Genomic DNA, 12,298 nt, shown 5'->3' with positions numbered 1-12,298 from the left:
AACATTATATTCAAAATTCAATTTGACTTTTATTTTGTTGCTGTATAGTTTTATATAAATATTCATTCTCATGGAACTATTTCAATTTGAAAGGGGAAATGGATAAATCAAAAAACATAACTTGAGGAGCATGAGGTTGTGAATGCAATGAGTTACTCGTACAATCCAATAAAACCTTCATCAAGTACTAGCGTTTTAGAGTATTTCGTAATTTCAGTTAAAACATTCAAATATATAGTTTTATAGTACAAGTAAACTTTACATATAGATAATAAACACTCGCTTTTATGGTAATTTAATTGAAGTTTATTGAGGTTATTCAATATTATCTTATTTTTTCACATTATTTTAATTTTTTTTCATGAACACAAAACATTTATTTCACGTACAAATGCGTTGTTCACAAATAATAATGTTGAATGACTATATATTGGCATTACGTACAAATGCGTTGTTCATTACGTGCAATCATACATAATTAAGAGTAACAATTATAATGATCCTATTTTTGCTGGTAATAGCTAATAATCCTGTGATTTATTTTTTGACATAATAAATTATTGGATATTACATTTCACTCTCCTGGCTATGATTTGAGTTTTTTTTAAAATTTTAGTTCCAAATTTTCTCAGAAATTTTAAAAATAAGGACGATTGGGCGAAACCGGTGCGTCATTCGTAGCGTAATATACAAACCCGGGCTTCTCCTTTGCCTCTCTCTACGTTTCTCTCTCTAAAAGTCTAAAGCGCAAAAACGCAAGTTTTTCAGCTGCGAGTTTTTGATACATTTACAACGAATTACATCACACTAACAGTTAGTGGGACTCAATTACCCGCCAATAAGGTATATTTTTAACTCTTCCTACTTATTAATCCCCCATTTTTTCAAATTTCTTTAACGTTATATACTCTCCCCTTCTCTCTAGGGTTTCTGATTCTCTCCTCTTTCCTTTCCATGGCTTCTTGCTTCTCTCTTTCTCGCAGTTCTCACGTTCTAATTTTTTCCCTATGGATTCAACGGCTGAGATTGAATCCGATCGGAAAAGGTCAGCGGATGATCGAGGATTCGAAATCCCGGTTTCTAAGAAGGCGCGGCGGGGAATGATGATGATTAGGAATGTGAAGGAAGTAGCTGAGATGGTGCTTGTACTCTCTGCTTTAGGGAAGATGAGGGGAGGTAGGGGTCCTACTGCTGCTGAGAAGGAGATGGTGGCAGAGGCCAGGGACAGATTGGCTGAGCTGTGCTTGAAATTTGGGCCCAAGGATGTGTTTCCGAGTGATGCTTTTGGAGGTGTTATTGAGGATCTTGGGCTTAATAAGCTGAAGGAACAGAGTTTAGGAATTTGGCCTCCCAAAATGTCTATTGCTGAGAAGCTACTCCTTGCCAAAAGAAAGGTATGAAAGGTTATGTTTGCTTTCCACTTGCAATTTGAGTCATGACACTGTAAAAAAGAATGATATATTTATTGTATACGCGGGATTTAGCCAGTGGCTGAACTATGGGGTTCAATTCAATCTCCTTCGCCGGATAATTGTACTGCGTTATTGGTAAAAACGCATTTTTTCTTTTGTATATATAACTTGTTGAATCCCCTTTATACAAAGAGAACTTTTAGTGTTGTGTTTTCTGAATTCCCTTGTTAGAATTTTGGTTCGTCCACTGATTTGGCCATTTAGTTTTGCTTGCATTGTTTGTTTGTTTGAGGGTGATTGTCTTATGGGAAAGATTGTATTAGCCATTTAGTGTGGCTTGCTTTGTTTGTTTGTTTGAGGGTAATTGTCTTATGAGACAGATTCTAAAAGAACTTGTAGCTTGTCTTTGGTCACCCGAAAAGATTATATTTGAAGCTTGGAGGTCTTTAGCATTTGAGTTTCGAAGGATAATTGTTAGATCAAGTGCATGCAGATTTTTTCTGGTTAAATTGTTGCTCATCGGCTGTAAAATGTAGCCAGCTAGGAGTTATGGATCTGACGAGGAGCAAGTTTACTGCTTCTAGATAGCCAAATGAAGTCAAGTTAGCCTGTTGAGTTGCCTCTTGTTTTTCTAACCAGTTCCATTTTTATCTTTTTCCATTCTGCTTTTAGATGACACAGGAATTTTCTCTACCCTCAGCCAGCTATTCATCTCAAAGGTCTCAAACTGCAGTGGGTACAGCAGCTGAAAGCCATAATGCATCACACACTAAGATGTTTCCTCAACCAAGTCAAACGGTAAATTCATCAGGAAGCTTCCAACCTGCTTCATCTTTGGGACATGGAACTCCCGTAAGTTCTGCATCTTTACCTTATCAGCTTCCTACCAGTGAGGTCAGGCCTTCAATCTCCAGTGTAGTGGTCTCTGGTAATCTTGTAAGGGATTCTTCTTCACCAGCACCTCCCGGAGTTGGAAGACCACATTTCCGAATGGATGGACGACCAAGTGGATCTTCCCATACTTTGCAAGTTCAAGGTAACAAATATGTGTTCATCTAAAATGTCCAAGGTGCTTTAGGATCCTAGTTTGTTAGGTGATTCCTTCATGCGGAGCTTTAACGACTTGTCGAGAAAAAGGGGGAACTTTTCCAAATGACGTGTAGGTTAGGAATGGAGGATAGGTTGTGTAGATTGTACAATTGCTTTACTTTAACATCTGCTAGCTTCAAATAAGTAAGAAAGAGTTCTAGGTGAATTATTAGGTTGAACATGCTTAATTATCAGCATGGTTATCATCTAGGTTCAGAGTTCTCCTTTGAGTACCATTCTGTTGGAAGCTTAGGTGATCCTTCGTTCTACTCTAACTAATCTACCTGTTCGCCTTTTCTTTTCAACAATACATATACAGACCTAGTTTTTTGGTCATGCAACATGGGAGTTGGCTTTGCCAGCATTTTGTCTTCGTGAATTTTTCCTTTGAATTTTGAACTTCTATTGGTTTTTTCATTCTGAACCCTCTGAAGCTTATTGATTTGTAGCAGCTACTGGCAATCATTCAACTGTCAGAACTCCAACTTGGTCGGTGCAACCTGCATCAGTTTCTTCAGTAAAACTTGGGGCAGATAACAAGGTGACGCCAGTTGAGGGAGGTGCTGATGTTAGGTCAACGATGGTACCACAAACAATATCTAGGCGATTTATTACTCAGAGCACAACTGGAAATGTACCAAGTGTATACCCTCATTTACAATGCGCAAGCACTATTCAGGCTCCACCTCCGAGCAATACTCATTCTGAGATTGGCAAGCTTGTTCAGAAGTTTTTACAACCCCTGCTACCTGAGCGGCTTGCATGGACTGCACCATCCCGTGATTACATGAATAAGACTTTGACTTGCCAAATGTGCAGGTCAACAGCAAATGAGGTTGACAATGTACTTGTCTGTGATGCCTGTGAAAAAGGTTATCACTTAAAATGTCTTCAAACAACAAATCAAAAAAGTGTTCCTAGAGGGGAATGGCATTGTGGAAAGTGCTTGGCGATAACTAATGGCAAGCCTCCGCCCCCTAAATATGGTCGTGTGATGCGGAACATCAACGCCTCTAAAATGCCTACAATTGCAGCAGCGGTTCAATCATCTCCAGATAGAAAAGGCTTTGGTCCGAAAGAGAAGGTTAGTCAGTTGAACATTATGGGGAATGGAAATGTTACAGTGCAGAACTCCACTACCATTGGTATAACAAATAATCTTAACCATCTACCATCTGGTCCAAAGATGGAAAATGACAAAAGAATAGGGGGAGCTGATGATATGTCCATTAAAGGAAATGTGGAGAGTAAAGTTTCTTCCGCAATCTGTTCAACTAATTTGACTTCGGGAAACTGTTCAAATAATTTGTCAGTATCTTCCAGTGATAACTGTCTCTCTCCTTCTGCTCACCCATTGGTTCATAGATCTTTTGAAGAGAAGGTGGTTGAAGTGAAAACTCTGCCTCCTGGAAAATTCGAAACAGTTTCCAAGTCATGTGATCTCTCACAACCCTTCAATCACCTACAGGCCAATGACCAAGCACGACTAGCAAATACTATAGAGATACCTTCCCAGCAGTTTCCTGGTAGTCAGTCCATGGTCGGTGATTCCAAGGAATCTAGTGCTAGAGCAAGTTCAGCTAATAGTTCAAGCGATGAATGTAAACGAGAAGATGAAGGTGGTGGACGGACAAATCTTGACGAAATTCCTATTGCCAGTAATGGGGATGCCGAATGTGTTAGCTCTACATCAGATCTCTTTCATACCGTTGATTGGATCGGCAATGTGCTTCAAGTTGCAGACGAGAAACATTATTACCAATCTTGTCGGCATAATGGGTTCATATACAATGTTCAGGAATATGCTCTTATTCGGTTTGAGGATGAGAGATTGATTCCTTCAAAGCTTGTGGTAAGGATTTGAGTTCATTAAATTTTAACCAATTTCCCCATAAAAAAGTTATTGTTTGCAATGTTATGGACTTCTCAAGTAAAAATGTACTGAGCATTGCTGTTACTATCTTTGAAGGGGAGCCTTGGTGCAGCGTCAAGAGTTGCTGCCACATGTGACTAGGAGGTCATGGGTTTAAGCCGTGAAAACAACCTCTTGCAGAAATGCAAGGTAAGGTTGTGTGCAATAGACCCAAGATGGTCCGGCCTTTCCCCAAACCCACTCATGACGGAAGCTTAGTGCACCAGGATACCCTTTATTATTGTTCCTATCTCTGCATTTAATGGAGTTTGCACTGCTCCAAATTCTGAATGGACTAGGTTCACCAATGAGACCGTAACATGTGGCATCTGGAGCCACCTCATGGAACTTTGTCATTGATTTGTGCACGTTAATTTATTGAATGCAAGTTTTCCTGTTTTTGCCTCCAAGTTGGCGTAGTGCCTTTGAACATATGCAAATTTACAGACATACATGCATACGCAAAAGATACATTGCATATGTATATATGCACGTGATTGGTGGTGTCAATCTGGGATCTTCTTTCCCAAAGTTAAAATGTTTGGACCAGCTATGATTCTTGCAATACTATTTTCCCAGTGAGCAATGGAGGGAATGTTTTACTCCTTGCAATAAAATGGATGTCTATGGCAGTACTTGCTTACAAATTCACTTCTTTGGTATTCTTGCTAGCATATAAACACTCTCTTTTCATATGTATCCTTGATGTTCACATGGAGAAACCTTTTTCCACTCCTTTCAGGCTATGTGGGAGGATATAAAAGCAGGAAAGAAATGGGTTACTGTCAATCGGTGTTACTTCCCAAGGGACTTGCCACAGGGCGTTGGCCGCCCATGTAGCTTGGAAAGCAATGAGGTAAATAACTTATGCTGTAGGCTGCTCTCATAGCTTCCATTGATCTTATTTTTTTGAAAAAGGAAAAAGCCAAGTGCCGCTTCGTTTTTTATGATCCATAAGAAGAATTGGAAGATGAGCTAGGCCAATTTGTTGGGACTTTATTTGCTTTTGGGGCCATATAGGGTGTTTTCTTCTTTGGGTCAATTTGTGAAGTGGGTATATTTGCCATGTCTTTGTTTTCTTTTCTCTTTTGTATCTTTATTTTGGCCCTTAAAAAGGGTTGCTCTTGAGTAAGGGTTGCATTTACCTTGATAAAAGCAGAAATTTCTAATTGGCCTCCAGATTTCAAATTTCTTAAACCAATATTTTGGATTCAAGAATGTTTTGACTCCTGCTTTATTTGTTTCTTATATGGAACAAATATGATAACACCTATTAAAATTTATAATGTGTGTTTTGTAGACCTCCATTATCAATAGCAAGGAGCCGGATTTTTGCTTTAGTCTTCCGTCATCCATCTCCCTTCCAGTGGAGAATTTAGGTGTCTCCCGTCTGTACTACTCATTGCTTACATAAAAGTATTTTCTGCCTGTTTTTGGTCCCAAGTGATGGAGGAGAATGAGTTTTGTGTACTTGGATCTTTGACGTGCTGTTTTAGGGTGTGTCTGGTATGAAGGAAAACATTTTCCAATTTTTTCATGTTTGGTTAGATCAAATGTTCTGGAAAATATTTTTCTCATGAACTCATTTTCCTCCGCTCGGAGAAAAATATTTTCCCTGCCAAAAGGAGGGAGAACTTTTTCCAAACCTTTTTCAACCTGCCCCACCCTAGTCCCCACGTCCTCACCGACCCCACCCCACCTATCACCCACCCCCACCCCCACCCCTTCCCCCAGCCACTCCAGGTCCCCCACCCCATTCCCAGACGCCCCAACCTGACCCCCCCCCCCCTCCACCCCCATCCCATGGTGTTTGCCTAAATATATATTTATACTTTTTATAAATATTTTCTACTCGCTAACCAAACGCTAAAAAATATTTTCCGGAACACTTTTTCGCTCACCAACCAAAAATGGGAAAATAAGTGATAAAATTGCTCATTTTCAGCAAAACATTTTCAAGGAAAATATTTTCCAAGGAAAACACTTTCTTCCACACCAAACACACCCTCAGTCAATTTATCTAGCATATGTGGTTTGTAGATCTCCATTATCTATAGCAAGGAGGCGGCTTGATTTTGTGTTATTAAGGTCTCTCCCTTCTTCCATCTCAAAAAGGTCCTCCCATCTTCCATCTCCCTCCCAGTGGGAAATCTGCACCCGTTCTCCCTGGGTATCACTTTGCTGCGTCTTGCCTCCCTATAGGTGCCTTTGGAAGGTGGGGAGTGAAAATCAGTGAACATTTCTGTACTACCCGTAACTTATATAAAAAGTTTTGCACTACCTGTTTTGAACCCATGTGATGGAGGAGAATGAGATTTGTGTACTTGGTTTGTGGACCTACTGTTTCAGTCAATTTGGAGAATTTTTACAAACTTATAATGCTTGGTAGTATTTTTTTCTGAGAAGGAAGAAAGGGAATCAAAGTAATGCTCGATAGTATTTAAATTAGTTAATTAAGGACTTGGGGGTTTCTATGGCATGAGCTTCGGATCCCAAATTAATCTCTTTTCAGTTAAAGTCTTAATTTTTCGATGGTGAGAAATATATTTGACATTTCTATTTGTTTTTTTAATTCCTTTTGTAGACAATTGTATGATCAGGTGGGACTTCAATCATCCTAATGTAACTTTGAAATTTCAGAGTTCAAATGATAGCTCTAATCTATTTGCGCTTTTACATATTTTTTCCTTTCAAGAATCTCGTGTTTTATCATCAAGGGACCATGCTTAAGTGACATTGTTAAGATGCCGAGCTACTAAGATTATTGCGCTTTTGGGTTTTGTCATCTAGGAAAGTGAGTTAATCTCATTTAGGGTCCAAATTGACATTTCTAACCTATCCTTGTGCTTTATAGATTTTTTCTTATCAAGAATCTAGTGTTGTAAGTGACAATGCTAAGATGCTAAAGTACTAGAGCTTTTGGGTTCTATTATTTGGGAAAGTGAGTTAATCTCATAGAATAAAGCTTAGTACACTCCTTGTTCCATTTTATATGACGGTGTTTGATTGGATACTTAGCTTAAAATTTAATTTGAATTATATTTATTAGGGTGTGGAAGAAAATAATGAGGTAGTGGTTGAAAAATTAGTTTGGGGGAAAAAGTCCCATCAAATCTTTAAAATTTGAATGCATAAATGAATTTGATATCTTGAAAGTTATGAACTATTTATCAAGTAATGTATCTGTGAGGTTTAGCACATTCCAAAACGTCATATAGACAGTATTTTGTTCTTCCTTATGGGTGAAGTTGCATTTTGGGTTAGATTGAAGTTATTTCGTTTGAAGCTATAATCTCACCTGGTGGATTACTTTTATGTTTGTCATTCCATAAAAGAAAAAAGTTACTCCTATATTTCATGTTACACTCCTTATCAAAAAAAGATATTTCATGTTACACTATTTAAAGCAGCTGTGTAATTGGTAGCAGAGGATCTTCCATGAGATTCCAATTAATTTGTTGATAGAGCTATAAGATCTTGTGGAAAATGGATTGCGTATTTGCTTACCCACTCCGCAAAAAAAGAAAAGAAATGCTATCTATTTTCTACTTTAGCATGCAGCGATAGGGTTGCATGCTATAAGATAATAAGATTCCTTTACATCATTGCTTTTTCTTCCACAGGTTTATTTATCTAATTGTAGTAGCACTGTGGTGGCTGGCCAGATAGAAGGTCCATGCGAAGTACTTCCTTCGAGCAAGTTTAATGAAGAAAGAGAGAGGGTATCTCGCCTAGAAACAAGGTCTAATGGTGGATTACGGCCTCTCTACATATGCAAGTATGTTGATTAGATCTGCTTTTGCACCTCTTGTTGGTTGATATGGAACAATTCATTGGATAGTGCATGATATAGATGATTCTCCTTTTTGTTTTTACTTTGATCTGGCATGAGTCACTTTACGTTGTTTAGTCTAAATGGAGCATGAGCAAACTTAACTCTGTTTCATGGTTTCACTTGGTGATGGTTCAGTAAAAATTCTTATTCAATGCTGATTAATGGTGATGCAGAAGAGATCCTTTTAAAACGCTGGAACATGATTATGTAGTTCAAGGAACTTACTTTTTTCATCTTGTGACTTGTGTACAATTGATTAGCTAAATGCAGAGACAAATTGGGGATCCCAAATTTCACATTAATAGCTCTAAATTTCAGTTTACGATGCTGATTTTCCCCCCGTTTTGGTAAGTAATTTAATCAAAATTTATTGATGCAGATGGATTTATGATGAATCGAAAGGGCTATTCCGTGACGTTTCCTGTTGATTTAGGGTCAGATGGCAATCTTCTGTATGTTGCCACTATTTCTTGGCTCTTATCTCTGATTAGGTACAGATCCATTTCTGGGTTCCAAGCTCTTTTAATCTGTTCAGAATGTTAGTAGTGTGTCATTATCCCCCTTCTGTTTCCCTACAACCTCCTTTTATTGGTGCTTGTGTGGGCTCCATGACAGGTTAAACCTCACTGCCATTTTGTTTTATCAAGTAATAAAGCTCAATGCCATTTCTGACTTGGAAGTTTGGTTTCTGCCTCAATTTAAACATACATCATTCCTTTTGTGTGACAAAAAATAAGGAACTTCAAATAATTGGAAACTACTTCCATACAATTAAGGCTTATTTTGGATACTTGTGTCTTCTCCATTCATATTCAATGGAAAAAAATGATCTCCACCTGACTATATTGTTTTTTGCTTTTCATATTTAATTTATTCCAACTAGGTGTTATTTTCATCTATCTTTCACTCAGTCACTCGTTTCAGCTGTAATTCTTCTCTTTCACTTATAAGGTAGTATTACTTATTTGCTTCCATTTTGGTGTCGTGCATATGAACTTTTATGTTACTCTTTCCCAGAGTTTGTGTCTTGTCTCATTTACTGGAGGTCAAGTGATCAATCGTTATTTATTGAAAAAGAGAAAAGTGGTAAGTTGCTGAAGTTAAGTGTGATTAATTTGTTCCACATCCAAAAAGAATATGATTAGCTTGTTTTGACTAGAAACTGCAGAAAATACTGGATGCTGCAACTTCTTTCACACTTAAATAATGGAAAATGGCCAAAATACCCTTCAACTATTCGATATAGACCATGTTTATCCTCCATTAAATTTTGGTACCAATCAAGTCGTTGCCATCTAAATTTTATACCACTTCTACCCCTTAAAACTAACGGATTCCACATCCTATACATAAACCCACATAAAATAATGTTTCTTTTGTTGAGTTAGACAACCAGGTGGAAACATAATAATCCTACCCCTCCCTTCTTCCCTCCCCCACCCTACTTTTCTTTCTTCTCCACCCCACATTTCCCTTGTCACTCTTCTGCCATGACAGACTCAAAAAGCTTCCACAAATATCGGCAAGAAAAATTTGGAAAAAAATCTACAAACATCATGAAGCAAAAATGAAAGAATTAAAAAGCTTCCAGAAACATGAGCGAGTAACATTTGAAAAAATATAGGAATCTGCAAACCTCACAAAACAAAAGGCCAAAAAACGAATCAGAGCCCAATTTTCTTAATTGACAAACTGGTTTTGTGGAAAAACAAGAAATTGGTTGCCGAAAACTTGTCGAAAAACTTCTCTGGTGTACTCCATGGATTTCGGTCAAGATCCTTCATTTTCATCTAAGCCCAATTCTCTTAATCAACAACTTAATTGGTGTTTTTCACTTGGTTTTTTGGAATTTGATTCATAACAGTGCATTTTGGATCAATTTTTATATGATGATATTTTGGCTTTTGCTGAAAAGGAAGTCTTGAAATGGGTCTTTCAGGAAAGAGAGGATTGAGGAAGGAGGAGAACGAAGAAAGAGAAAGAGATAGAGAAAAAAGAAAGAAAAGGATAATAAAAGGGCACACAACTAATTAAGTGTAATTAGTTGAGTACAACTCTCCATTCTGTGGGTTAATGTGTTAGTTGGGTCGGGTTAAATAGGTTAGTGGGGGTACCCCCCCCCCCCCCCTAGGCAGCTTATGTAGACAGCTGTTAGTTTTTAGGGCAACTGTGGTCCAAAATTTAGACGGCTAAGACTTAATTGGTATCAAAAATTTAACGGAGAGTAAAACTGGTATATTTCGAATAGTTGAAGGGTGTGTTTGGCCCTTTTCCGCTTAAATAGAGTATAAATCTAATCAATGAGTCGAACTGGGTAAAACCTGAATTAACCGTGGTGCACTTGCGGGAAACTCCTTGCCGAGGGCCTGTGCACCCCCGGGATTAGTCGGGGCTCTTAGAGGACTCGGACACCCGGTGCAAATCAAAAAAAAAAAAAAAAAAAAAATCTAATCAATGAGTGGAGTCAAAGATGTTCACTTTTGGATTGACAGCTCATGTTATTCCAATTGAGTAGGTTTAAAACCGAGATAGTCAATTATCTTGGAGAAATTTGAACTTCTTGTGCTATAAAAGTGGTTCCCTTCTAACTTTTCTAATAAAAGATATCGGAAGTATCTTGAAGGTTGTCCTTGTAAAAAGAAAGTGTTTTGAAGATTGTACTTTGAGTTTTTCCCCCTTTTAGGTGTAAGTGATTCGTTTATAGGCCATCATAAAAGGAAATTGAAGGTGTTATTGGGGACGGGGGAGTGCTGTAAGTGTGCTGAACTCCTCTGGCTGAAAGCTTTCCACGAACTTGCGCTAACCTCCATTAACCTGTCAGTTATCGAGCCTCTTTAATGTCCTGTGAAGCTATCGTCATGGTTGATGGTCCAAACTTGAGCCTCCCATTGCTAAAAAAATTGCATAAACTGAAATTGTGTGCAAGGTGCTAAACCTGGGAAAGAAGAGGGAAATGAGGGAACAACATGAAGAAATCTTTTTCCCTGGAAAGTAGAGCTCTTAATCATTACATAAGCTATTGTAAAGATATTTTTCTTATAGTAGTTCAGTCTCCTTGTGTTTGTTTATGACTTTGACTTGCATCTTATTCTCTCCAAACATGCAGCTTATTGAAGCACTGGCCCCTCGAGCATTCTGGAGGAAGTCTTTGATGGTTTACACTTACAACATGTAGCTTTTGTCCTTTTTTTTCTCCCTCAAGTTATAACCATTGAAGAGGCTGCAAACAAGTCTAGATTTGATCTATGATAACAGCCACCCCAAGAGAGCAATCGTTTGTATATTGTTGGTTCAGAAAATTATGGAATAAAAGTTACCTTGCTTTTTGGCCTTTGCTTAGCATTCTTCTTCTCAGTTGTCTGTCCCTGCATTTTCCTACCCGAATGCATTCGTTGCTAAACAGATTTCTTCTCCTCAACACGTCCGGAAGAAATTGTTAGTTGGCCTCAATGATAGTTTTTTTCTTGCACTTTTGAGTTATTATCCCTGACTAAGGTATTTCCTTTCAACTTGGGGATGCAATCTGCTCAATATTAGCGAGCATTTCGACTGAGCTGTTCTATTCTTTTTTGTTTGAGCTGAAATGTTGAGGGTGATGTTACTTTTGAAGGTTGGGTAGTTTCTTAGTTGTGAAATGTACAATGGAATAAGTTGAGATGTTAATTTTGGCTGGTTAAGGCCATCTCCAACCCACCTCCATTTTTACCTCCAAACTCCATTTTGGAGTAAAAAATGGAGGAATTTTGCCCCAATCCAGCTGCAAATTTGCCTCCATTTTGGAGGATGAACAATGTCTCTCTAAATTTTTATCCACTCCATCACTAATTCCTATTATTTTATTATTATTTTTAATTATTTAACCCTTTTAATTTATCATATTATATATATATCGAATTATGTTTATGTAACATCTTTATAATATTAATTTTACATCTTAATTTTGGCGTATAATTTTAATAAATTAATTTTCGTGCATATATTATTTTTATGTAAAATTGTAAGTTAATTTTGTAAGTTATAATTGTATAAAAAAATATATAACCATCACAA

At 37.7% G+C, this 12,298-nt stretch overlaps 1 protein-coding gene across 2 annotated transcripts; it reads left to right on the top strand.

Annotated features, from left to right (window-relative positions):
* The first annotated feature begins 680 nt into the window (after positions 1-680).
* LOC109208189 lies at positions 681-11,925 on the top strand. Of its 2 annotated transcripts, none has more exons than XM_019371247.1 (8): positions 681-843; positions 984-1,394; positions 2,085-2,448; positions 2,954-4,353; positions 5,156-5,269; positions 8,037-8,191; positions 8,628-8,739; positions 11,355-11,925. In XM_019371247.1, exons 2-7 carry the CDS (start codon positions 1,008-1,010, stop codon positions 8,674-8,676), a joined length of 2,469 nt encoding a protein of 822 aa, XP_019226792.1. In that variant the 5' UTR covers positions 681-843; positions 984-1,007; the 3' UTR covers positions 8,677-8,739; positions 11,355-11,925. The 2 variants fall into 2 exon arrangements, with proteins under 2 accessions (XP_019226792.1, XP_019226791.1); XM_019371246.1 differs by having other exon boundaries at positions 2,951-4,353.
* The last annotated feature ends 373 nt before the right edge of the window (positions 11,926-12,298 follow it).

Source organism: Nicotiana attenuata, unplaced genomic scaffold (assembly GCF_001879085.1).
Source record: "Nicotiana attenuata strain UT unplaced genomic scaffold, NIATTr2, whole genome shotgun sequence".
In the NCBI taxonomy this organism is placed as follows: domain Eukaryota; kingdom Viridiplantae; phylum Streptophyta; class Magnoliopsida; order Solanales; family Solanaceae; genus Nicotiana; species Nicotiana attenuata.
The sequence above is the reverse complement of the archived record's forward strand: the minus strand, read 5'-3'. Positions and strand labels throughout refer to the sequence as shown.